The sequence below is a fragment of the Delphinapterus leucas genome, chromosome 8 (assembly GCF_059928025.1).
Source record: "Delphinapterus leucas isolate spDelLeu-1000000601 "Yukka" chromosome 8, BTC_Dleu_Yukka2, whole genome shotgun sequence".
Lineage (NCBI taxonomy): Eukaryota > Metazoa > Chordata > Mammalia > Artiodactyla > Monodontidae > Delphinapterus > Delphinapterus leucas.
In genome coordinates, this window is record NC_143136.1 from 59,068,865 (window position 1) to 59,096,321 (window position 27,457).

General features: G+C 40.7%; 2 protein-coding genes and 1 pseudogene across 3 annotated transcripts in view; 2 read left to right on the forward strand and 1 right to left on the reverse strand.

The window, feature by feature from the left end:
* The window catches only part of LOC111172877 (oligosaccharyltransferase complex subunit OSTC pseudogene), a 69,530-nt pseudogene extending 62,334 nt beyond the window's left edge, over positions 1-7,196 (forward strand). The window contains exons 5-6 of the transcript XR_016394134.1: positions 3,057-3,433; positions 6,764-7,196. The product of XR_016394134.1 is annotated as an oligosaccharyltransferase complex subunit OSTC pseudogene (transcript). The remainder of the gene's footprint in view (positions 1-3,056; positions 3,434-6,763) is intronic.
* On the reverse strand, positions 4,724-12,936 carry LOC149748567 (uncharacterized). The gene is made up of 2 exons (XM_089916659.1): positions 12,322-12,936; positions 4,724-12,224 (listed from the first exon to the last, which is right to left on the reverse strand). The coding sequence occupies exon 2, from the start codon at positions 12,203-12,205 to the stop codon at positions 11,807-11,809; it is 399 nt and encodes a 132-aa protein (XP_089772785.1). The 5' UTR covers positions 12,206-12,224; positions 12,322-12,936; the 3' UTR covers positions 4,724-11,806.
* SP3 (Sp3 transcription factor) overlaps positions 9,231-27,457 on the forward strand; it is a 67,468-nt gene continuing 49,241 nt past the window's right edge. Inside the window, exons 1-4 of the mRNA XM_022570063.3 lie at positions 9,231-12,492; positions 13,106-13,242; positions 13,738-13,860; positions 22,559-23,918. Of these exons, the coding sequence (XP_022425771.1) occupies positions 12,486-12,492; positions 13,106-13,242; positions 13,738-13,860; positions 22,559-23,918 (1,627 nt within the window). The 5' untranslated portion in view covers positions 9,231-12,485. The remainder of the gene's footprint in view (positions 12,493-13,105; positions 13,243-13,737; positions 13,861-22,558; positions 23,919-27,457) is intronic.

The window sequence follows — 27,457 nt, forward strand, 5'->3', positions numbered from 1 at the left end:
TCAAATTTTAAATAAGAATTTTTTGAATTTGAAGCAATTTGACTTTGCTCTTTGTGGAATAGTAATGTGAGGACTCTCTCTAGAATTAAAAATTCACTCTGACTCTTAGACAAGTGATTTAATCCCCTTTTAAAATTAAAATGATGTTCTGAGGAAATTAGTCCACAAGGACTAACGTAACCATGAAAATAAGCACTGACATTTGCAGAGTTTAAAAATAAATTAGGGCCCCAAAGCCCATTACACCAGTCTAAACATGAGAAAAACATCAGACAAACCCAAATTGAGAGTGGCATTCTACAAAATACAATTGCTCCTCAAAAGAGTCCCGGGTGTGAGAAGCAAGGAAAGACTGAGAAACTGTCACAGGTCAGAGGACACGAAGACAGGACAACTAAACACAACGTGGTATCCTGAGTTAGATCCAGGAACAGAAGAACATTAGTGGAAAAACAGGTGAAATCCAAATAAAGTCTGGAGTTTAGTTGGTAGTAACTCACCAATGCTGTTTTCTTAGTTTTGACGAATGTACCAGGGTAATATAAGATGTTAACATTGTACGGTGACTAACCATCCTGGTTTGCCTGGGAGAGGGACTTTCTACATATGAAATATACACTACTCATCTTTTTATTATCTTGCCGTTTGTGTTTTCAGAGATACTTGTTTGCAGGTGGCCTTTTAGATGTATTCACTTTTAGTATACATTAAATAGACTTCTAAAAGTTTGTACTTTCTTCATTCCATGCTTTATCCATGGATTTTACTTACTTTTGAAATATTCATTTCTAAGCCTTTGTTCATATGCTCTCATCTCCTCTCAAAAAAGTTTCCATGATTGGTTGAACCCCTTTATGCACAGGTCCCTATACTGTTCTTATAGAGTCTTTCACTCCAGTATTCTACTAGATTTTTAAAAGTGAAGATTCTATTTACTTTTTTTCTTCCCATTTAAAAAATCAAGGTAAAATTTACATACAATAAAACATCCTTTTCAGGCACAATTCTATGGATTTTGGACTATACTAGATTTTTTACAATTGTAATTCAAATATTCCCTTCTTCATTCTTAATAGATGTTTGAATTCATCAATCAAGATAAAGATGACTTGAAATACTTACGGACTATGTCTATACCAGTTATAATAAATAAAAACTTCATTAAATTATTGTTTATTTCCTAAATATTCCTTTTCTCCTGAAGATTCAGAATTATTAAGTTTAAATTTCATGGAGGACAAGACATTGGTAAATTCTGTAGGAAATCAATGATTGAAAGTATCAGAAAGTTATGATTTAATTTAAAAAGTCAGCATGAATTCACATCTTATCTGCCTCAGTTATGTGAAATAACCTCTGGGTCTAACAAGAAATATCAGCTGAGGGAAGCCATGAACCAATTACTTGGGATAAAGCACCATGAAAAGAATACTATACAAACAACTAATCTGGAAGTTAGAGAAGTAAGGTGTAAGGATGAACTACTTAAGTAGATTAAACATTGACTTTGATATCAAAGTGTGGAATAGTTTGGAATGGATGGATTACAAAGCTCTAGTGATCAATATTAGGACCAATTTTATTCATTTTATATGTCAATGACTTAGAAGAAGGAACATGCAGTTTTGTATGTTATACAAAACGAGAGGGAGGGACAGTCAATACAAAGAAGGAATGAAAAGACTTGAGTAGACTAGGAACAGAAGCAGATAAGTGGCTTATTCAATTCAAGGTGGAGGAAATAAGAAGAAAGATCATCTCATAGTAATATGAAATCACAATGTTCAAAATAGAGTAAAAGAATGAAAACTCATTAGGTGAGTAAATAAGCATGCTAGAAATAGAATAATTCAAATGCTATGAGTAAGAAAGGAATATTAACTATAGAGTTTAAATATTAATATTCTAAGTAAAAAAATTAAGTGTATTTTTAATGTAGTAGACTAAAATAATAACTCACTGGAATATATATAATTAGAGCAAATAATTATGCTTTGGGAATTCCCTGGCGGTCCAGTGGTTAGGACTCCGAGCTTTCACTGCCAAGGACCCAGGTTCAATCCCTGATCCGGGAACTAAGATCCCACAAGACACGTGGTGCGGCCCAAAAAAAGAAAATAGTGACATTTGCTGTCAGGGATGAGAGAACACTTGTATTCTGGGTAGTCTATCAATACCAGAAATATCTTATTAGGTGGTAGAGTCACCTAATTTATTATTTATTATGCTTTATAATTTACATATATATTGCACATATTTTATATATATCAAACGGTATATAATAAAGACATTTAAAGATTTCCTTACAAGTTTGTGATGATTTGTTCAGCTGGTGAATGCTAGTTTTGTGGCCCCTTTACAATCAGCAGGTCATATCACTAGCAGTTTCTCCATGAAAATAAGATGTCTGAGACTTTCATCTTAACAGAATACAAATTCGTGGTGTATTGAAATCAATGAACCATTTAATAGATATTTGTTCATTATTTTCTCTTTGCTCAACAAATGTTTCCTGAACTTATATCAAACATGTCTCTTTTGATAAAGCATAAAAATCTAACATTTTCTTTTAATATTTGAAATTCAAATAAGTTAATGTCATAGCTTTAAAAAAAAAAGTCCCAGTGGCACAAATGAAGAGTTGTTTTGTTTTCAAATCATACTCCTCTCCTTCCTTGAGAATCACCACTTACAAGTCACAGAAAAAGGGTGAGACATCATGCTGGGGCACAAAACATGTAGGATTGAAACAGTGGTGACAACGTGGTCATGAATTAAGCATAATATTAAGGGTACATACTCTATGTGTCTTGGAAAATTAAAAGCAAGGGAATTACTAATTGCTGGAAGTAATGGCTTTATGGAAGAGGTTAAGACTTGAACTGAGGCTTAAAAGCTTGTTTGAATTTGCAAGAGCACAGGGGAGAGGGCAGGACAAGCCTGGTGGTAGAGTGAGTAAAGGTTCAGGGGTAGGAGTGATTACACACATAGGGCAGTGAGGGGTTTGTATGCATTAGATCATGAGAATCACTAACATTTTTTTTTTTTTTTTGCAGTACGCGGGCCCCTCACTGTTGCGGCCTCTCCCGTTGCGGAGCACAGGCTCCGGACGCGCAGGCTCAGTGGCCATGGCTCACGGGCCCAGCCGCTCCGCGGCATGTGGGATCTTCCCGGACCGGGGCAGGAACCCGTGTCCCCTGCATCGGCAGGCGGACTCTCAACCACTGCGCCACCAGGGAAGCCCTCACTAACATTTTTGAGGCAATGGAAGGTTAATTTGGTGGCAGATGCAGAAAAGAAGGGCGCAGGAAAGTCTGGAGTACCATCTAGAGCTACAGAAGTCCAGACAGGGCAAAGCACCCTTTGATCTCTTTCAGAAGGAGCTGTCTAACCCTCAGTGATTTCTGAATTTGGAAGATACTCCTTTAGCAATGTATGTAGTGGACTTTAGACTTTGTTATTTCTCTTCTGTTTTATCTGGATTTGTGTATGTTTATCTTTTGTCTCTTAAATGGATTATCTGCTTCTTGGCAGTAGAGACCAAGCAGTACCTTATGGAATAGGGTTCAATAAATTTTGTGGTTTCAGAGGGTAGCTGAGAGAGATTCTGCAGGAAAACTTGTTAGCACCTCGTAACTGGCTGCCAGTGAGAGAAGAAAGAGAGAAATGTGTCAAAGGCAATTTCATGTATGGGCATCTGAGAAAATGAGAACCTTGCTGTCAGAGGTAGGAAAGTCACAAGGGAGAGGGGAGCTGGTTCTGTAGAAAGTTATCAGTTTAGCTTTGAACATTCTGAGTTTGAGGTGAAAGTGAGACATTCCAGAGGAATTTACAGTGCTTGAGGTTATGGAACTGGAACTCAGGTGACAGGAGACAATTACAGAGATTTGGGATTGAATTTAGAGATGGCTAAAGTTGCAGGAATGGTCGAGCTTCCAGGGGATGAGCTTGTAAAGAAAAGCTCAGGGAATCAAAACCTGAGTCTGGAGTAATGTTCATCATTTAGGAGCTGGAAGGAGGGCAAGAAACACTAAACCTGCACTGTCCAGTATGGTGGTCACTAGCCACATGTGGCCATCTAAATTTAAATTAATTAAAATTAAATACAATTAAAAACTCAGTTCCTGGGTCACAATAGCCACATTTCAAATGCTCACTAGCCACGTGTGATTAGTGGCTACTGTAATGGAAAGTGCAAACAAAATGTTCCCCTCATCATAGTTTTATTGGACAGCATTGCAAAGATATAGAGAAATACTCATTTGAGAGAAAACCAGAAAGCCTATGACCTTTCAAGGGAGGAGAAAGTTTAAGGACGAAACGTTTACAGTGTCAAATGCCGAAAAAGAATGAAAATCTGCGTAGGGACAATCCATGGATTTGGCAATAAGGAAGTCATTGGAGACCTTTAAGAGCAATTTCAGGTAGCATGGTAGGGACAGAAACTGATGTAGCATTGCATTAGGAAGGCAGTAGGTAGAGAGCAAGTTATTGAGACCTTGGGCAAGCAAAGGAAAGAAAGAAGACAATAATTAAAGAAAACCGCAGAGTCACATGGAGGGGTTTTAAAGATGGGAGACTTGTTCATGTTTGGAGAATGGACAGAGGCCTATGAAGATGTTAAGGGCTTTGTCTGGGAAAAACTCCTGGTTTCTCTTTTTACTGTCACAGTCATAATCCTCAGAACACTTCACTTCTAGTCACCAAATGTGTGTTTTCTTAAAAAAACTTATATATTTATTTATTTATTGGCTGTGTCGGGTCTTAGTTGCAGCACGCAGGATCTTCGTTGAGGCATGCGGGATCTTTCGTCGCAGTGCGTGGGCTCCTTGTTGCAGAACTTGGGCTTCTCTCTAGTTGTGGCCTGCGGGTTTTTCTCTTCTCTAGTTGTGGTGCACGGGCTCCAGGGTGCGTGGGCTCTGTAGTTGTGGCGCGTGGGTTCCAGAGCACGTGGGCTCTGTAGTTTGCGGCACACAGCCTCTCTAGCTGAGGTGCCCGAGCTCAGTAGTTGTGGTGCACGGGCTTAGTTGCCTCTTGGCATGTGGGATCTTGATTCCCTGACCAGGGATCGAACCTGCATCCCCTGCATTGGAAGGCGGATTCTTTACCACTGGACCACCAGGGAAGTCCCCAAATGTGTGTTTTTAATCCCACACTAACCAGTTCTCCAACATCAGCTGGATGTCCTACAATTCAGTTCTGACACTGTCTGGAATTAGGGTCAGATCTCACAGGTTAAAGGCTCAGCCCCACAAGCCTGTCCCCACTTCAGACACCAGTTGCAAGTCTTAGATTGTTTCCAGTACTTCTGACCGACCAGCGATAAGTTGGGGTCCCTACAACATCATATTTGGGTTTGATGATTTGCTTGAATGTCTCACAGAACTCAGGAAGACACATTTACCGTAAGGGATATAGATGAGCAGACAGATGAAAAATATGTATGGTGAGGTTTGGGGAAGGGGTTAGGAGCTTCCATGCCCTCTCCTGACATGCCACCTTCCTAGCATCTAGCAATCTGGAAGCTCTCTGAACTCCATACTTTAGGGATTTTTATGGAGGCGTCATCACATAGGCACGACCGATTATTGACTCATTTTCCAGCCCCTCTCCAGAGGATAGGGGGTGGGGCTGAAAGTTCCAAGTTTCTAATCGTGGCTTGGTCTTTATAGTGATTGGCCCCCATCCAGGAGCCCACTTGAAGTCAGCTCATTAGAACAAAAGATACTCCTATCATCCAGGAAATTCCAAGGGATTTAGGAGCTCTGTGTCAAGATCCAGGGTCAAAGCCAAATATTTGAACAAAAGATCCTCCTAGTGCTACTATCACTTAGGAAATCACAAGAGTGACAGGAGCTGTGTGCCAGGAACAGGGCTGGGGGTGTGGGGAGGGGGCAGAGAGCAATACATGTATTTTCTGTTATTTCACAGGCACCCAAATCCCTGCCCTGCATTTGCTTCTCTTTTTAGTTATGAGTTCAAGTTTACAATAGTCTGTAAACTTGGATAGCTCATGAATATCCTGCTAGCACCTCCAACTCAACACATCTAAAATCAAACTCATGATTGTCTGTCCCATACGCATTCCATTTTTTATATTCTTTATTCCCAGCTCATCTTTCCAGTTACTAAAGCTGGAAAACTTAGTCATATGTGAATCATTCTCTCCCTCCCCTCCACTCCTTCAGTCAGTCAGCTGCCCGGGCATGCTTATTTTTAATACCTCTGCCATAGACTCATGTATTAATTTATTCTTTTTGTTTGTTTGTTTAAAATAATGATTATGAAATATTTCAGGCAAACAGGGCAGTAATAGAGAAAAATATCATAATGATAGTATACTCAGCCTAGCTTAAGAAAAACTTGAAATATGAAATCCGTTCAGATCCCATCCTTCTCTCCATACCAAGGGTAATCAACATTTAAAATTTAGTATTTATCATTCCCATGCAAGATTTATAGTTTTACTCCACATGTATCCATATATAGTATAGAATATAAGTCGGTATGTTTTTAAACTTTATATAAATGGTGGTATACTGTTTATTCTACTATAACTTTTTTTCACTCACTATTATTTTTGAGATTTATCCATGATGAATCATGTTTCATTTATTTTAAATGTTATTTAATGAATATACCATAATTTATTAACCATTGTGCATTTTACTGTATATAATGTGTATATATATACACCCGTATTTCTATATATAATAAATATATGTGTGTGTATAATTGCTTTTATTTTTTTACTCGACTCTAGAGTTGAAATGGAGTGATGACATGGTGCAGCATTTCAGCCATTTTTTGGGTAATTGGAAAAATTCTATTCCTCAAGGCAGGTAAAAACTCTTTTCAATATTTTCTACAGTTCTATCCAGCTTGCTCTCTGCCACCTCATTCTTTATTTTTTCCTCTTTCTCTTACCTCATCTAACTAGGCCTTGGGCATTGTTGGCTCTTTTTGAGAATAGTTGGTAGATCTGTCTGGCTTATAGAATTAAAGGATAGAAAAATGGAATTCCCTGGCAGTCCAGTGGTTAGGACTCGGCACCTCGGCCGTGACCCGGGGTTTGATCCCTGGTCAGGGAACTAAGATCCCACAAGCCACACCGTGTGGCCAAAAACAAACAAACAAACAAAAAATTCCATTATAAGATAGAGATTTAATCATGAAATAAATTTGAATACACTTCATGTTGAAGGTTATTGTTCATCATTGAGAGACACCACAACTTAATGGCATCAGGTTTATTTATTTTTAAGTATTATTAAAGTATATATATATACTTTTTTATAATATTCTTTTTAAAAAAATTAATTTATTTATTTTTGGCTGCATTGGGTCTTCGTTGCTGCGCACGGGCTTTCTCTAGTTGCGGCGAGCAGGGGCTACTCTTCGTTGCGGTGCGCGGGCATCTCATTGTGGTGGCTTCTCTTGTTGTAGACCACGGGCTCTTAGGCACGCGGGCTTCAGTAGTTGCCGCACGTGGGCTCAGTAGTTGTGATTCGCGGGTTCTAGAGCACAGGCTCAGTAGTTGTGGCGCGCGGGCTTAGTTGCTCCGCGGCATGTGGAATCTTCCCAGACCAGGGATCAAATCCGTGTCTCTTGCATTGGCAGGCGGATTCTTAACCACTGCACCACCAGGGAAGTCCCTTAAGTATATTTTTAAGTGTTGATATTTTTAAGTAAAGCTACCTCATAAGTTTGCTAACTTATAACCAAGAGAATTTCTAGCATTTTTATATTATTCTAAGAAAGATAATTCACAAGATACTTTCTAGCACTTTATATTCTTCTAAGACAGATTATTAACAAGGTAGAAATGCATAATCCACCTTTTCTTAGAAAATTGCAACAACTCAGAAATATGGCAGTAGACTAAGGTTCCTGGACTGACATGAATATGACTTCAGAAGTGTTACGGATACTTAGAAAATTTAGAATACCCAGGGACATCAATAGCCTGAATGAAAAGAATGGGATTTCTTGAATTGTAAAAATATCAGTCCTTTTGTACCATGGTGATATCATTGGTGTGGAGCTTGAATGAAAATAAGGGTCTAACTCACTTGGGAAAGTTGATCTTGAAAGAGGTGAACTATTATAAGGTCAAAGAAATTTTATCATACAGTATGTATTGGTTAATTGTAATTTTTTAATTCATCATTCATTTTCCCACAAGATAATTATCTTGACAGTCTTTCTGCTTAGCATTAATTAAACATCCACAACGTGTTCAGTATTGGTTAGAGCATTCAAAATATATGACCCCTAACACAAGGAGTTCACATTCTAAGAAGACTTGCTTTAAAAATGGTCTTCCTGGGCTTCCCTGGTGGCGCAGTGGTTGGGGGTCTGCCTGCCGATGCAGGAGGCGTGGGTTCGTGCCCCGGTCCGGGAGGATCCCACGTGCCGCGGAGCGGCTGGGCCTGTGGGCCGTGGCCGCTGGGCCTGCGCGTCCAGAGCCTGTGCTTGGCAACGGGAGAAGGCTGCAGCAGTGAGAGGCCCTAGTACTGAAAAAAAAAAAAAATGATCTTCTTTATAAATATGTATGTTTGATCTACTTTATTGTGTTTATCTTTTCTCTTTTCTTTATTTTTTACATAACAGGTAAGTGAGTCTTTTCAGTTGATCATTTAAGAAGACTTGATATGTTGATTGGTGAGACTGACGCGTGGGTTTGAAGCCTGACTCTGCCATTTATTTGAAAATGACACTGAGCAAGTCTGAAAACCTTGCTAGCCTCAGTTTCCTTATCTATACAATGATGAACGTATGATACTTACCTATTAGCGCTGTGAGGATTAAAGATGCAAAGGAGTTGGCACATAGCAAAAGCTCAAAAAGCTCTCCTTTTTGGTAGACTAAGTAAAAATAAGACAGGAAACACGGCTTTTGAGGTATATATATATATATATATATTTTTTTTTTTTTTTTTTTTTTTTTTTTTTTTTTTTTTTTTTTTGCGGTACGCGGGCCTCTCACTGTTGCGGCCTCACCCGTTGCGGAGCACAGGCTCCGGACGCGCAGGCTCAGCGGCCATGGCTCACGGGCCCAGCCGCTCCGCGGCATGTGGGATCTTCCCGGTCCGGGGCACGAACCCGTGTCCCCTGCGTCGGCAGGCGGCCTCTCAACCACTGCGCCACCAGGGAAGCCCTTTTGAGGTATATTTTTGAGAAAGTAGGGAAGATAAGAAATATGAAGGGGGTTAAGTACACCTAGTCAATGTCAACTAGAATGCTTCTGAAATATGATAGTGATTACATAAGTAGAACAAACTTGAAGATTCTTGAAATCCAGTGTACACAAGCTGAAGAGATTCAGAGGTGGGTAAAAGGAGGGTCACAATAATAGCAACAAATTTTATGTTAAATAGACATTGACTTAGGTGGAACTATACAAAACTGCCACCTTTTTAGACAAAAAATGGGTGAATACTGGCAATTTAATATTGTTCACTTAATAGATGTTCAGAAGGGAAGAAAGGCAGTAGGAGCTGTGAAGGAAAGGGCAGAGCCCTTTAGCTGTGGTGCAGTTAACCAGGGCTGTCACTGTTTTTAATACAGAATGGCTAGGCTCCTGCAGATGTGAATCAAGTATTATTTAGTGCCCTCTTCTCTTTGTAGAGAAAAAGGGGATTGAAGATGCATGAAGATGTCATGCCAGTGGGTCTGTAGGTCTTTGAGGCCCTTTGACATTCATCATGGTTTCCAAAGGATTTAACTTACAAAAACACAAATAAGTTTTAAAAAAATAAGTGAGGAAATTGAGAAAAAGGGAAAATAAAGTGACATTCAGATCTCCTGCTGTGATGTAAACAGTGACCAGCATAGAGCTTCCTCAAATCATCTTTGGAAAGGAGAAAGTATAAATAATATCCAGCACAGCTCTTCCCTTCTTGATAAGCAACTGCAGTTTCTGAGTTCCTATGTAGTGTAGCAGTAAGTGCCATTGAGAGGCCGTCTTCTACCGAAAAACAAGTATCTTTTAATTAACACAAGTTGTATTTCAAGATTTGACTACAGTACTGGAATAACTAAGAAAAGATGTTCTTTCCAGAGACTACCTTCATTTCCAGTCTTCTTAAGATATTCCATGACAATAACTCTTTTCAGTGTGGTCTGAGCAGGTCCTCTGAATCTGATTATGTAGTAGTGATACTTTTGGTATATGTGTCTCTTAAAAGCATTGCCTTAAAAGCAGAATAGTTAGCTCTGGTAGGTTATTATTTCTTCAGTTAGATTAGATGAACTGTTTTTGCATCTTGTCAGAATGGTATATGGACCAAAAATGTTTGAAAATGATTTTTTCATTTCCATTTGTCAATTGGTATCAGTGAGGAAATGAACTGAATTTCTGTGGCCAAGTACTTTGCTTTCTATGGGTGGCTAGACTAAGACTTTGTGAAAGGGGCATGGAGGTAGTATGCTTAGACTCATAAAACACATCCCCACTCCTAGAAAAACACCTGAAAATGTCTGAAGTATCTCTTCTAGGGAAAGAGCTATTCTCTATCCACTACATCCATGTAAGTAGAAAGAGTGACAATACTGTGACTTCCCTCCACTTGTTTTCACTTGTCCTCCCCTGAAGCCTCCCATCCCTCTTTTTCTTCTTCAAAAATCAGCTTATTCTATAACACTTTAATTTTCCTTTAGAATTTAAGTGTGAAATGGTACAGGGAGGGTTTATACAATTTACTTTAAAAAGTGATTCTTCTACTTATGAGACAAAAGTTCTCACTGTTAGAAGACATCAACTTCATTCTTAGATTTAGAATTTCAAGTCTTGTTTTTGCATGTTTGTGGTTTTTAGGTCATTTCCCTGGAAATTCCATCTTTTGTACAATTAAGTGCCCATTAACCATGCAATGTTTCTGATCCTATGAGAAGATGAAAATATAAAAACTGAGATGCAAGCTCTGTCTCTCATAAAAGAATTCTTAAATTCTTTTCAGTTAGCGCACACAAAATCTAGTTCAAGTGCTTGGGCTTTACAACTCCAGCCCCCAGCACAACTTTATTTACGAAACAAATATAATAATCACAGTTGCAACACTAATTCTTGGAGTCAGATTTCTAACAAAAAGCGTATGGTGGACAGCATTTCTACCTCTTGAGCTTAACCTCTCTCTTGGCAATTAGATCTAAAGGTAATAGGCAGAGATGTCTCTTGGTTGGCAACACACACACACAAAACTTGAGTATTTCTCCCACCCAGGATGACATCAAGATGTCAAGGATGCCAAAGAGCAAAGGAGTGTTAACCTAATCCAGTAAGCGAAACGGGATTTTTAATTAAAGTGTAACTAAAATGTTCCAAGAAAAAAAAACTTCGCTGAGATTCACTATTTTAAAAATGCTGGCAATTATTGATGGGCTTTTTCAGATATTTCACTCGTTACCAAGACGATTAAGAAGCAGGGAATAATTTATGTTTGTGCAACAAAATGGTTATGTGGCCAAAAAAACCATTTTTTTAAAGGATTGTGTCCCTTTGAATATACGCACTACGTATTAAATGAAATATATTTGTCTGCTTTGGTGCCACTGGCCAGAATGAAAGCTCTCCTATCTGTGAGGTGAATTGAGATTTCTTTTCTGCTTAAAATGCCTGCTTCCAGGGTACGTAAAAGTGGGAGACTGGTTGGGAAACCAAGGGCTAAGGGGGATGGGAACGAGATGCTCAGACTGAATCTAAGAGCTGAACGTGTGCGAGAGAAAATCCTCCTCCAGCCTCGGAGGGGGTGTCTCCCCCAATACCAGCTCCCTCCTCCCGGGCTCGCGGGGCGGGCCCGGTTTGCTCAGTAGCAGCAGCGGTCGCAGCAGCAGCCCCGGGGCTGAGCGACGGCGGCCTCCTGGCAGCGCAGGGAAGCAGAGGCTCCGAGAGCGCCCTGGGGAGATCCGGCTGCCGCCGGGATGGAGGAAGCGTCGAGTGGAGCCGGATCCTCCGGGGACGGATTTCCTCCCCAGCTCAGCCCCCCTACAGCTTGCTGGGGCCTGCTCCGAGCGCCTGCAAGGTGGAAGAGGCCTTCGCCTCGGCCTGGCAGCGGCAGCCGGCGAACTAGGCGGCCACAGCGGGGTAACAGGCTAGCCGTAGCCACTCTCGGGAACCTTCGCCGCCACGACCGCTCATTGTCTCTCCCCTTCCACCCGGGGGGCAAACAGGAAGCGCGCCGCCTGGCCGAGTGACGGACGGGCATCCGGGCCAATGAGCACTGCCTACGAAGAGCGTGGTGGCGAATGAGCGCGGAGAAGAGGGGCGGAACTTCCGGGCGGGCTGTCACCCTCTTCCCCCCTTTTGGGCTGGAGGCTCCACCTTTTGTGTTTCCCGCACAGTCAATCAAAATAGGAAAAAAAATCCCCGGACCGCTCCGGCCGTGTCCGCCGCCGCTTCCCGCATCCTCTCCCGCCGCCGCCGCCTTCGCTCCTCACCATGTGTAAGGCGGCGGGGAGCCCCGCCTGAGGTGCCCTAAACACACTATGACCGGTACGTAAAGCCGAGAGAGAGCAACCCTTCCTGCTGCCGCCGCCGCCGCTACCGCCGACCACAGCCTGCCGGGGGCCACCGCCGCCGGCTCCCGGCCCCCTGTGTGCGACCGAGTATCTGTGAGAGGCAGAAAGCCGCAATCCCCTCCGCCTCCCTCCCCTCCCCGCCAGCTACCGTCCACCCCTCAAGCCCCAGCAACGCAGTGTCCCCGCCGGGCCCGGGGCTGGCGGTCCGGGCCGCCGGGAGCGTATCCCCCTGTGTGCGGGCGCGGGCGGCGGGCGAGCGTGTGAGTGACTGACGGTGCGAGAGGAGCGAGCGCGAGTGAGAGCGAGCGGCGCGAAGGGAAAGGGGAGGAGAGGAGAGGGGGCAGGGGCAGCGCGGGGAGGAGGAGGAGGAGGGAAAGAGGAGGAGGAGGGTTACAGGCAGCGGCGGGCGGGGGCAGCAGCAGGAGGGGAGGAGGGAGCAGCCGCCGCCGCCGCCGGGGGGCGGGTGGGGGAGGGGAAGGGGACTCGGTCCGGGCTTTCGGAGTAATTTCGCCTCGGCCCGCGGGCCCCCTCCCTCTCCTCCACCCGCCTTCCTCCCCACCCCCACCCCCCCCGCGCTGTGCCTGCAGCTCCCGAAAAGCCCGTGAAACAAGAGGAAATGGCTGCCTTGGACGTGGACAGCGGCGGCGGCGGCGGCGGCGGCCACGGCGAGTATCTGCAGCAGCAGCAGCACGGAAACGGCGCGGTGGCGGCGGCGGCGGCCCAGGTGAGGAGCGGCTTAGCCCCGGCCCGGCTCCCCCCTCGCGCCGCTTTCTCCTCCCCTCGCCTCTCCCCTCCCTCCGCGCTTCTCTCCTCCCCTCCCCCCGCCCCGGGAGCTGCCCGCCCGAGGCGCCAACGCTCCGACCCCGCCCGCGCTCCCCCGCCCGCCGTCTTTTTGTGTGAGTGTGTGTGTGTGTGTGAGAGAGAGAGAGAGAGTGTGAGTGTGTGTGAGCTTGCGCCCTCCCGGGGCTGGGTTCCGGGCGGAAGGTGGAGGCCCGGCGCGCGGCCCGCCGCCCGCCTTCCCGCGGACGGTGGAGCCCGTGTGCGTGCGAGCCGGAGGGCGCGAGCCGGAGGCGAGGAGGAGGAGGAGGAGAGCGCGGGCTGGCGCTCGCCCGGGTGCAGCCTGCGAGGCCCGAGTCGCACTTCCTGTGCGAGCGCGGCCCGGCCCTAACCGCCACCCCCTCCCCCTGTCTCCCTCTCTGAACCCGCCCATCGGGGGTAGGACACTCAGCCGTCACCGCTCGCTCTGCTGGCCGCTACCTGCAGCAAGATAGGGCCACCATCGCCGGGCGACGACGAGGAGGAGGCGGCCGCCGCAGCCGGGGCCCCCGCCGCCGCCGGAGCGGTAAGTCTCGCGCGCGGCCCGCCCCCGCCGAGGCCCTGCGCCCGCCATCCCGGGCCCGCGGCGCGCCCGCCATCCCGCCCGAAAGGCCTCCCCGGCGCCCGCGCCTTCCCGGAGAGGGACGGTCGCGCGGCCGGGGCGCCCTTTCCTGCTCTTTCGCATGCTTGTTCGGATTAGAAGCCAGACCAGGCTTTCTCTACATTGTCACTGCGGCACCTCCATCCAAATTCACTACAAAATGAAGTCTGAGAGGGTGGGGGTAGAGGACTCCAAAATGGATGTTAGAGCAATTCATATCAGTGCTGAAAACTCCTTCGCCGAGCGCTACGGAAATTTCAGGCACAGCCTATCGGCCATAGATAGTATCAGCTACGGAGGCAGTGTCTTCAGTTTCTAGTATTTTTTGAACTCGGGGCTTTTCCTGCTGGAAGTTACTAGATCTTACTGATTTAAGTGTTAAATCGTTTTTTTACGAAAAGGAACGAAGGTTTACTCTTTGAATTACTCTTGTATACAAGAATGAACACTTGAATACTTTTTAAGTGCTTTTTTGATGGCCATTCTAAATTGTCGAATTTTAGTTTTTGCAGACTACTTAAATTCACAGTAATTTTTCATAAATGAAATTTAAGTGACCGTTGAAATCGGCGAAGTTACGTAGTACTTTGGCTCTTGAAATTGAATAGGTATACCAGTGTTAGAAACAAAAGTACGTGTATGGAATTATATCAATATTTACATTAATGCTAATGCATACCATACTTAGTTGAATTTGGTTGGCAAAGCTATATTTTCATTTTATTGTGATTGCCAGTCTGATAAGATGTGGTGGGATTCTCTTTATAGGATTTTTAGTTTGTCGGGGGCAGGGGGAGGAGCTGGCCAGTGTTACAGGAGGGCTTCATACCAAGTAGCTATAAACTGTTTCTAAGATTTTTGTGAATTTTATATTCGTTTGAATCTTTGTTGTTGGGTTAGTTTAACATGTAGATGTGTTCACTTATTAAAATAATTGAAACTTCTCCCATCATTTTTGCGTGTTTTTTTTTTAATGTGGATTATGGGAATCGGTTTGTGTCGTGATATTTTGAATTGTAACTGTGGACAAAAAAGTTTGATATTTGGTATAGTCTGCAGGAAATTCTTAGTATTCCAAGGCATAAAAAGTGAAGCTAATGTTAAGCTATATTAAATATTGTATTTTTAATTTTAGTGTTTGAAATTATACTGTAGAGGGATGTGAGTAGATTTAGTGACTTAAAAGTATGACTTTAGGTTTTGTCCTTTTGTAAGCAGATTAAAATGTAAAGGCTTAAAATCATGTATGTGAGAGGCATTGTTACTTTTTAAACAAATTTATGGACTGGTAAACCTCTTTTATGAACTATATCTCGTTAGGCCCACAGTGCCACACACACACAAAAAGTTTATCTTAAAAACCATTGCATGAGTAAAATTGCAAAGCAGATTGCTTCTACTTATCTTTTTTAATCTTTCAAATAGAACAAAAAACTTTTTGTAACTGCAACTTACCAAGTTTTTAGATATCAGTTCAGTGATTGGGGGAGGAGAGAAATGAAGGAGGAAGTTACAGGTAAAAAATATGTATATGTACATGAGTCTCACCCAAAGAATAGAATACTGTCTCCAACCTTACCCTGCTGTGGCCATATACTTGTAGGGAAGTTGTTTCTATGCCTCTTCAGCTCCTCTGAACTGCCAAATCTCTACTGACATTACATTTCCCGCCAGATGAACATGAACCAGAATCAGTCTGAGCATTTTTTCTTTGTATGTTTGGTACCTGTGCATAACATTTTTCACTGAGTAAAAATTAGTAAGACTGCTTGAGTATGTTTGCCTTAGCGAATGGGAAAATTATTTTTCCAGTTCAAAGATGAATTTTAGACATGGACATCTCAGAAAATGAAAGAATTTAAGTGATTTCATAGTAGTTTTCCCCGCTTAAAAATGTGCTTGGATAATGTTACTTTATTCAAATTGCTGGGAATTATGAGAGGTTTAGGGAGAGATTTTTTGGAGCTGTGCTTTTTAAAAATTTTATTTTGGGTTTACTTCATATTTACACAAAAGTTGCAAAGATAGAACTGAGAAGCACCTTTTACCTTTCACCCAGCTTCCTCTAATGTTAATATAACCATGGTACATTTGTCAAAACTAGGAGATTAACAATGATACAGTGTTATTAGCTAAACTATAGACTTTATTCTGATATCACCATTTTTTCACTAATGCCCATTTTCTGTTTCAGAATCCAGTTCAGGATACCACATTGCATATAGTATTATTGTGTTTAAAACCAAGGGGAAATATACACATAAAATGCAACTTTATACCAGTTTAGTTTGGCATTTTAAAAAAATTTTTATTTATTATTTTTGGCTGCGTTGGGTCTTTGTTGCTGCGCGCAGGCTTTCTCTAGATGCGGCGAGCAGGGGCCACTCTTCGTTGTGGTGCGAGGCCTTCCCATTGCGGTGGCTTCTCTTGTGGAGCATGGGCTCTAGGCGCGTGGGCTTCAGTAGTTGTGGCGCATGGGCTCAGTAGTTGTGGCTCACGGGCTCCAGAGTGCAGGCTCAGTAGTTGTGGCGCACAGGCTTAGGAGCTCCGCGGTATGTGGGATCTTCCTGGACCAGGGCTCGAACCCGTGTTCCCTGCATTGGCAGGCAGATTCCCAACCACTGGACCACCAGGGAAGCCCTAGTTTGGTATTTTAAGATTAAAAGGGCATTGAAAAGCCAATAGCTGTACTGCAGATTTGCTTTACATATTTTCAATTTAGAATTTGTTAGAGTATGTTATGTGTTCATCCTGGATCCTGGCCAAGAGTGTTTGGTTACCCTCAGTACAGAGCTGAATAGTTCTAATCACAAAGCAGTCTCACCTGTAATGTCCCACAGCGTGGACTCTCAAAATTGGTTTGATGGCAAGACTCTTTTATACTTATTAAGAGTTGTGTAGTTTTAGTAATAGATCAAGGTATAGAAAAAGTAGACCTTGGGCCTCCCTGGTGGCGCAGTGGTTAAGAATCCACCTGCCAATGCAGGGGACACGGGTTCGAGCCCTGGTCCGGGAAGATCCCACATGCCGCGGAGCAACTAAGCCCGTGAGCCACAGCTGCTGAGCCCGCGTGCCACAGCTACTGAAGCCCGCATGCCTAGAGCCCATGAGCCACAACCAGAGAGGCCACTGCGACAAGAGGCCTGCGCACCGCAACAAAGAGTAGCCCCCACTCAATGCAACTAGAGAAAGCCTGCGCACAGCAACGAAGACCCAATGCAGCCAAAAATAAAATAAATAAATTTATAAAAAAAAGAAAAGAAAAAGTAGACCTTTATGAGATATTAACTTGTCCAGTCTACATTTGTGTGAACCTGTGAATTACTAATTTGTTTATTTCGTTTGTAATTCAGTGTAATAAATTGAACAAGTAAATATTATGAAAGGCATTGCCTGAATTTCAGTTTAACTTGTAAATTTAGTGTTCATTTACTACGTAAATGTTGGTGAACTACAAAGTGAATAATAGCTTATTTCAAAAAAAGGTTATTTTGGCTGTTATTTCAAATAAGACTTACACTGTCATTGTAAGGAATTCATTAGGTAATTGTTTTTGTATCTGCAGTCTGTGTTCTTTACGGTTCCTTTGAAGATTTTAAGAAACTTTAGTACTTGCCTAAGAGTGGTTCTTAAGTTTGTTTTCACCTTAGCTTCACACTTGTTTCCAGTTATATTCTTTCCTTGCCCATTTCTGGCTTTCATAAAGCCATTAACTGAGAGGTTAATAATCCTTTCTAAATGTGATGTAACAAGTTGGTATGAAGTTAATTTTTTTCCTTTACACAGGTGTTATGGAGAAGGTGTCCTTGGGTGGTGTGTGTGTGTGTGTGTGTGTGTGTGTGTGTGTGTGTGTGTGTGTGTGTCCCCGTTTTATGCCTGGTTGTAGTGGAGAATGCCCTTGTAATGAATTTGCTATAGCAGTGTCCCAGGGCTACTCTTGGATGTGGTCTTATTTACCATGTGATTATGTGTTTGTATACAGAGGGAAACTCGGATTACCTTCAGTTACAACCTTTTACAGTAATGCCAGTGTCCATGTTAATAGGTGTTTTGTTTGTCAATAAGAATATTAGAATTACTGAGAGAAACACTGGTGGATTTTTCTTTTAATGTCTAGGCTTAATGAAGAGGGTTATCTTGAATCCAAACCAAATACTAATTCTTGCTTGGGATATGTGTTTTTATGTCTCCCTCCCTTTGTAGTGTTTCCAGTAGCCTAACATCACACATTTTAAAAAAATTAATTAATTAATTTATGGCTGTGTTGGGTGTTCGTTGCTGTGTGTGGGCTTTCTCCAGTTGCGGTGAGCAGGGGCTACTGTTCGTTGTGGTGCGTGGGCTTCTCATTGCGGTGGCTTCTCTTGTTTTGGAGCAAGGGCTCTAGGCACGCGGGTTTCAGTAGTTGTGGCTCATGGGCTCTAGAGCGCAGGCTCAGTAGTTGTGGCGCACGAGCTTAGTTGCTCCATGTCATGTGGGATCTTCCTGGACCAGGGCTTGAACCTGTGTCCCCTGCATTGGCAGGCAGATTCTTAACCACTGCGCCACGGGGGAAGCCCCATCACACATTCTTACAACTGTTTTTTGGTCTCAGATTCTAATTTACCTATTTTTTTGGTATGCTGCTGACGAAATTTCTCTTACAAATGAATGGTTTTAGTAGGCTTTGTAGTTTTGAAATATTGGGGGGTTATTCATTGTGGAATTGGTTTAAAATTGGTGTAGAGTTTTTCATTGAAGACTGTAATATCTCAAGGTCGGTTTTATTCATTTTTCCTATCATTTCCTTTGCAATAATTTTAAAATAAAATACTTTTATTCATTCAATAAGTATTTATTGATCATTATGCTAAGCACAATTGGATGTTTTTCAAATCTGTCTTCATAATCTTAGTTATCATAAGGATAATATAGGATTATATAGTGCTTTACAGTTTATGAAACTTAACACTTTCTTTAGGATCTTATGACCCTGCAAGGTAATATTTTTCCCATAAGGTCCTGCTCTAAATCACACATGATTCCACAGTTCTAGCTAGGCTAGAACCCAGTTATGAATTTTTTCCTTTCTAGTGCAATGTACTCCCTTCTTCTAAGCATTTATAGTCTTAGCTTATATTATGAAAGTCTAGTATTCTTGTTTCAGTGTTCATAAATAGTTTTTATATATGCTTTTAACCTTAGGTTTACTCAAAAAAGTTCAAGTACATCATTTTGTCCTAGGTTTGGGGATTTCCCTTCAATTAATGGCCTGCATTGTTGGGAAAAGTGGCACTGTAGTTTATTTTTATTTAGCTTCTGGAGAAGGGGGTTCTAGTATTTATTCAGACTTGTCATTTGAGTAGTTGTATGCATTTTCAAGGAATTTCTTGAACTAGAAAGCTGTTCACTTATGGTTGAATATCTGCTCTTATTAAGATTTTGTTAAAAAAATACTCAGATGCCATAAATTTGACTTTTTATTTTAAGGATGAAGAAGAGACAAAATGCCAGTACAGTTGTCTCTCTATATCTGTGGGTTCTGCATCCTTGGAGGTCTGCCTGTAGTATACATTTTATGTAAGGGAATTGAGCATGGGGGATTTTGGTATCTGCAGGGTCCTGGAACCAATACCCTGGGGATACCTACGAATGACTGCATTGTAAAATTAATTTGTATGTAAGATACTATATTCTTTGGTATAAGTTGAAAAATTGTATATTTAATGCCGGTCAGAAAAAATTCAAGGTTGGTTCTCCAAAGGTGAACAATAACCTTAAGAAGATAAGAATTGGATTTGAAGCACTATACTTTAGTGTAGATGTCAGTATAAAGGATAGATTTAAATATCTTTAGTTTATTTAAAATGCCAAGTGACTGGGCTTCCCTGGTGGCGCAGTGGTTAAGAGTCCGCCTGCCGATGCAGGGGACACGGGTTCGTGCCCTGGTCTGGGAAGATCCCACATGCTGTGGAGCGGCTGGGCCCGTGAGCCATGGCCGCTGGGCCTGCGCATCAGGAGCCTGTGCTCTGCAACGGGAGAGGCCACAACAGTGAGAGGCCCACATACCGCAAAAAAAAAAAAAAAAAAAGCCAAGAGACTGAAGTGAAACATGAATTGTTACTCTAATATAGGGAAAGATTACTTAAGCTTGTAATTTTTATACCAGGTAGAATTTGAAGAATGTAAGCTACTTTTAAAGTCTGGTGCTTCATTTTAACAATTTAAGTTTGATAAGTTTAAATGTTTGTGTTTAAAAGATAGATCACTATTTTAGTTCAGGCCTGGACATTTGTACTGGGTCCTACGGTTTCTCTGCCTTTATTGTCTTCAGCCTTTCAGTCTTCTTCACTAGGTCTTAGTTTATCTTTATAAAGCACAGATCTGATTGCGCCACTCACTTGCCTCAAAACCTTTTATAGCTTTCATTCACTATCTGTAGGATAAAGTCCAAACTCCTTAGTAGGACCTGTGAAACCATTTACTACAGGCCCTGATAAAAATGCCTAGTCCTGTTCCCCATTACTCTTTTCTATGAATATGAATGTTTTCTGGATCCTCTCGAACTCCAAACTACACATTATTTTTTTAAAGTCTCTTAAAAGTCTGTGACTTTATTTCTATACCTTGTTAATGCCTGTATTTCTGCTTCCTAACCACACACAGTGAAATCTTAAATTTTATCCACAATTACTTTAAAATCTCTTATGTGAAATCGTTTTTTTTTTTTTTTCATTTTTCTATGTTCCCCCAAAGTGTTCTGATTATATGCCTAGTGTACACCACTATTCACATAGTAGTAGCTTGTATGTGTATGTCTGCTTGGATAGATTGTGAACCACTTGAAGATGAGCTTGTATGTCTCATGGGCTTACTCATCCTTATTTCATCTTGGCAGATAGGCTCAAATGTCTTGAATGGAGTCATTACACTGTGGTTCATCTATTGAAATATATACTCTTCAACTGTATGTGTACATGAAAATTAGGTAGTGAGTCTCCTTAAATTTTTAGGTTCATCTGATTGTACAATATTTGTATTAAATTTTGTGGAATGGTTTATGTTGAGAGAACAGTATTTGTCTTAACCTTTTTTTTTTTATGGTCACAAGACCCCCCTTTGAGAATATGAAGAAACTCTAGATACCATTGCCCCCACCCCCACCCCAGGCCCTCTATCAAAAAGTTGGTATGCTATTTTAGAGGATTTAAAGATCCCTTGAATCCCAGGCATGGATCCTAGGTTGAGAATTCTGGGCTAGATATGCTCATGTTCTCATTGTCTAGTGGTGTGTGGAGTTATGGGAAATCATATACAGATCTAGAAGGAAATGGGTTAGGGATGGCATTATTTTGATGGTGATTAATTCATATAGGGTCTCATTCCCCACATCTTTACCCCTGGTCTTAGTGGGAGACAAGTATGGTATAGTATTTAAGAGCCTGGCTTCTGGAGTTAGACTGGCTTAGTTTTAAATCCTGTTTTGGCCATTTGATAGCTGTGTGATTTTGTCTGTCAATTTTGTCATCTGTGATATGGGGATAGTCATAATACCTCATAGGATAGTTGTAAGCAACAGGTGATATAATCTTATAAATCCCTATCATGGTTCTTGGCATATAAAAGTGGTTTTTGGCATATAAAAGAGCGGTTCAAATGTTAGATGTTACTGTTATTATTCCTTAAAAAATTTACCCTTTGAATGTCAATGTAAAAAAAAATTTGACATTGATTTGTTGGGTTTTATTGCTTTCTACTTTCCTCCATTGGTATTTTTCTAGTCTTGTCTAATCCATAAAATATGGAGATGATATCTGAGATTCTAGCAGGTCACAGAATACAAAATGTATATGTCTAGCATTCTTCTGCAAACTTAGGTAGAAATAGTAGGTAAAGCAACAGTCTATATCCTCCAGCTTTTAGATTCTAGAAAAACCTTTCAGATGGGCTGACTTTGCAGTGGTGGTCACAGGGCAATAACCTTTCCTCATTAAAATTTTTTAAGGTCTCATATTTTTTTAGTAGTTCATGGGAAAAAGAATTTGATGGCTCACTAAAGGAATCGCCCTCACCCTGAGTTTACTCTGGAGTACCTTAATACATGCCATGAAAGAGTAGCTTTAATTGTTTGATTTAAGGTTGATAGCAGTAATATACAAATCTTCACTTTTTCTAACTCAGGGAACTGCTGACACTGCTCTGATATTTCTTTTTCGTATGCGTATGTAATGTACCTGATTTAGTGGTATGTTTTTAGTGAGTTTTATACCTTTTGAACTCTTTTCAGTGAGGTATGTTTGGTTTGAGCTGTCCGTAATCTTTTCTCTAGCTACTTCTACTTTTATTTATTTATTTTTAACTGTAGATCATAGGTGAGGGATTAGAAAATCAGTTGGTAGTCATAAAACAAATAATATTCTAATTGAACTTTTTTCCTGCTCAAATAGCATGGCTTATCTTTGCAATAACTAACAAAATTGGAAGTGATGATTATTGTAGTTTATATAGTACTTCTGTATTTGAGCTGTGTTGTGTTACTAAGAGAACTTTTATTTTCAGGTGGTAGGGTTTATATCAGTTTTTTGAGGATTGGATTAAATGTACCACAAATACATATCACATAACATTTTTTGTTTTCTTTACCCAGACAGGTGATTTGGCTTCTGCACAGTTAGGAGGAGCACCAAACCGATGGGAGGTTTTGTCAGCCACACCTACAACTATAAAAGATGAAGCTGGTAATCTAGTACAGATTCCAAGTGCTGCTACTTCCAGTGGGCAGTATGTCCTTCCCCTTCAGAATTTGCAGAATCAGCAAATATTTTCAGTTGCACCAGGATCAGATTCATCAAATGGTACAGTGTCCAATGTTCAGTATCAAGTAATACCACAGATTCAGTCATCAGATGGTCAGCAGGTTCAGATTGGTTTCACAGGCTCTTCAGATAATGGGGGTATAAATCAAGAAAGTGGTCAAATTCAGATCATTCCTGGCTCTAATCAAACCTTGCTTGCCTCTGGAACACCTCCTGCTAATATCCAGAATCTCATACCACAGACTGGTCAAGTCCAGGTTCAGGGAGTTGCAATTGGTGGTTCATCCTTTCCTGGCCAAACCCAAGTAGTTGCTAATGTGCCTCTTGGTCTTCCAGGAAATATTACCTTTGTACCAATCAATAGTGTCGATCTAGATTCTTTGGGACTCTCGGGCAGTTCTCAGACAATGACCGCAGGCATTAATGCTGATGGACATTTGATAAACACAGGACAAGCTATGGATAGTTCAGACAATTCAGAAAGGACTGGTGAGCGGGTTTCTCCTGATATTAATGAAACTAATACTGAGACAGATTTATTTGTGCCAACATCCTCTTCATCACAGTTGCCTGTTACTATAGATAGTACAGGTATATTACAACAAAATACAAATAGCTTGACTACTACTAGTGGGCAAGTCCATTCTTCAGATCTTCAGGGAAATTATATCCAGTCGCCTGTTTCTGAAGAGACACAGGCTCAGAATATTCAGGTTTCTACAGCACAGCCTGTTGTACAACATCTACAACTTCAAGAGTCTCAGCAGCCAACCAGTCAAGCCCAAATTGTGCAAGGTATTACACCACAGACAATCCATGGTGTGCAAGCCAGTGGTCAGAATATATCACAACAGGCTTTGCAAAATCTTCAGTTGCAGCTGAATCCTGGAACCTTTTTAATTCAGGCACAGACAGTGACCCCTTCTGGACAGATAACTTGGCAAACATTTCAAGTACAAGGGGTTCAGAACTTGCAGAATTTGCAAATACAGAATACTGCTGCCCAACAAATAACTTTGACGCCTGTTCAGACACTCACGCTTGGTCAAGTTGCAGCAGGTGGAGCCTTGACTTCAACTCCAGTTAGTCTAAGCACTGGTCAGTTGCCAAATCTACAGACAGTTACAGTAAACTCTATAGATTCTACTGGTATACAACTACACCCCGGAGAGAATGCTGACAGTCCTGCAGGTGAGTTTTCCAAGTCATGTCATGCTATAGATAAGTTCAGTGAGGTGTTCATCAGTATCTGGCTGTCTTTAAAGGTGATGATACATTTCCTTGTGTCTTTGTGAAAAGTCAACACCAAAATGTGTTTCAAATTGTTCTTCATTGAAAGATTGTAGTTTTGAAGTCAAAGATTCATTTCTCTGTTATGCCAATTACATTTGTTGTTTTTCATCACTTAGTTTTGTACATTTTTTCACATCTGTTTGGTACTCTCAAGCATCACAAAATTTTTATTTGGCATGTAAGGTGTCTTGGCTGTTCTTGGTGTGATGTAAATTAAATGTTCTGTGCATTTTATTTGGTTGGGCAATCAGGTTGGTATAGTGAAAACATGGTACTGGGAGTAGGTACTGTTTATGCTGTCTCACCCATTAGCTAGCCTGTGTGGTTTTGGCTAAGTTACTTTTTCTCTTGCAAACTCAGTTCTCTCAGCATGTAAAATGCAGCTGTTGGCCTAGGTAACTATATCTCGGGTACCTTCTAGACCTAAAATTCTTCAGTTCTGTGATAGTTTATTCTTACAAGTGTGAAGCACTTAAACCTAGGTGTGTTAGATACGTTATTATTGATAGTATGGGTAGAAATTTCGGAAGTCTACTCTTTGTTGTGTAAGAATTAAGTAGTACATAATTATTTAATAATAAAAATATAACTCTTTTAAAAGATAGTATCCTCATTACCTTTGTGCTGTTATTTATTTAGATAGTGTTTTATTGAATCCTTTGTTGTACACTAAATTCTTACTTTTACTCTTTTACGTCATTATTTGGGTTTTTGTGGAGATTGTGCTGTTACAACCTTCCACTGAGTCAGTGATTCTAAACTCTTAAATTGGGACACTTGGATTTAATTTTTTGAAGTAATGGTATTTTTTCTTTTGAGGAATTTGTGATATATACTTAGAAAATAGGAATTGTCTGTGCTTAGAAAGCCTTTAATTGCATTTGAGCCTTCTGAAGCTATGGTTTAGAGCAGCATTCTCAAAGTGTGGTCTGTGGATCTCTGAGGATCCCTGAGACCCTGTCAGAGGTCCTTGATATCAAACTACTTTTAATAATAATAGTACAATTTATTTGCCTTTTTTCTTGTATAGACATTTTCACTGATGGTGGCTAAAACTGCTGTGTTTTAGCGCAAATCAAAGCTGTGATGCTAAACTACTACTAGTTGTATTCTTTATGACCATCCACTTGCAGTTAAAGAAAAATGCTAGCTAGCTTCACTGAGCAATGACCTTGATGAACAAGTCAAAAGAGTTATTTTTACTAAACCTTGACCCTTGAATGCTGCATGTCCTTTTTAAAATAATAGCTTTATTGAAATATAATTCACATACTATAAAACTCGCCCTTTAAAGTATATAGTTTAGTGGTTTTTAATATAGGCACAGACTGGTGCACCCATCACCACTCTCTAATTTTAGAACATTTTCAGCACCTCCCCCAAACCCCGTACCCATTAGCAGTCACTCCACATTCCCTGCCCCGTCCCCTGAGCCCCCAGCAACCACTAATCTACTTTCTGTCTCTTTAGATTTGCCTATTATATCTTATCAGTAGAATCATACAGTATGTGGCTCTCTGTGTCTGACTTTTAATTTACCATAATATTTTTAGGGTTCATCTGTCTTGTAGCCTTTAAACGTACTTTGTTCTTTTTTGTGGTTGAATAATATTCCATTGTATGGATATACCACACTTTATTCCTTTATCCATTGATGGACAACATTTCCATTTTTTAGCTATTAAGAATAATGCTGCTATGAACATTCGTGTACAGTTTTTTGGTGTGGACATGTTTTTGTTTCTTTTGGGTATATACTTAGCAGTGGAATTGCTGGGTTGTATGTTTAACATTTTGAGGAACTGCCAAACTGTTTTTCCAAAGTGACTACCATTTTACATTCTCACCAGCAGAAGGGTTCCGGTTTTTCTATATCCCCACCAACATTTATCATTGTCCTCCTTCTTGATTTTAGATATACTAAGAATGGGTGTGAAGTGGTATCTCATTGTGTTTCTGATTTGTAGTTCCTGCTGCATGTCTTCGTAATATTCTTTATGACAAAATGGGAAGCATACTTTAATAAAGCACTTCTGCTGCATACCAAAATAAGATGATTATCTTTGAAAAAATATATATTGTTTTCAATTGAGCAATTGTATGAGTTGCAAGCTGAACTAGGTGCTATTTTTTGGAAACACATTTTACTTGAAAGACTGACAAACTATGGTTATTGAGAGACTCATGTACTTAAGTGACAGATATTTTCTAAAAAGTATAATGAATAAGTGAGCCTGTCCCTAAAAGGAAAAAAACTTGACTGTTTGCTACCAATGATAAAATTTGGGCTTTCCAGTGAAAATTAGAATTTTGGAAAACTTGAATCTACTACTATGAACTTGGTAACTTGTTAATAATTACATACTTTTATGATGAAATGGACAGTGATATTAATATTAATAAATAGCATTTTGGGGGATACTGTATTATAATGAAATATGCCATCATTTGGAAGATCTTTATGATAACTGAGTGAACCAGTAGTTTTCAGATGATCAACTCATGTTACAAAATCCTGCATGGGTAAAAGATCCATCTGTTCAGAGTTCAAGATAGGCCAACAACAAGCATGTGGAAAGTTTACCAATATAGTTTCAGATTCTACATTACAACTGACCTTTAAGAAATTTAGCACTTGTCAGATTTGGTATAGTATCCAAGAAGAATAACCACAATTGGCTGAAAGACTATCAGATTACTTCTTTTTCCAGCCACATATCTTTGTGAAACTAGATATTCTTCATATGCTTCAGCCCAAACCACGTATTGCAACACACTGCAAAAGCAAATATGAAACTCTAGTTGTCTTTTTTTAACCTAGATATTAAAGAGATTTGCAAAAATGTGAAACATGACCTCTCTCCTCATTAAACTTTTATTTATGTTTTTGGAAAATAGTTGTTTTTCATAAAATCTTAATTTGTGTTAACATTTAATGGATTTATTGTTTTCAAATGAATCAAAACAGTAAAAATTTCTCTTCTAATTCTAATACAGTAAATATCAAAATAAATACCCTACCTTAACAAAAGCTTTTTGGGGACCTCAGTAATATTTAAGAGTTTAGAAGGAGTCCTGAGACCAAAAAGTTTGAGAATATTGGTAGATGACAGACTTCTGAAGACATAGGAGATAGTTTTTAGAAACCAGTTTTTAAAGCTTCCACAAAGTGAAAGTTATGGAGATCTATACATGTTAGAAAAACACCTCTAGAGAATTTATTTCTAATTTTGTGGATTTATGTTGGTCATGAAATTAGATTGATATAAAGCACTAAGTGCTCAGTACAATAATTTATTTCCAAAATACTATCAAAATAGCAACAGTGTTTGAATTAAATGCAAAATCGAATTTTTAGGATGATAATTTAGTTTATTTTATGTTGTCAAGGAAGGGTAAAATAAGCACTCCAGAAGGCCATTAAATTTGAATTTTTT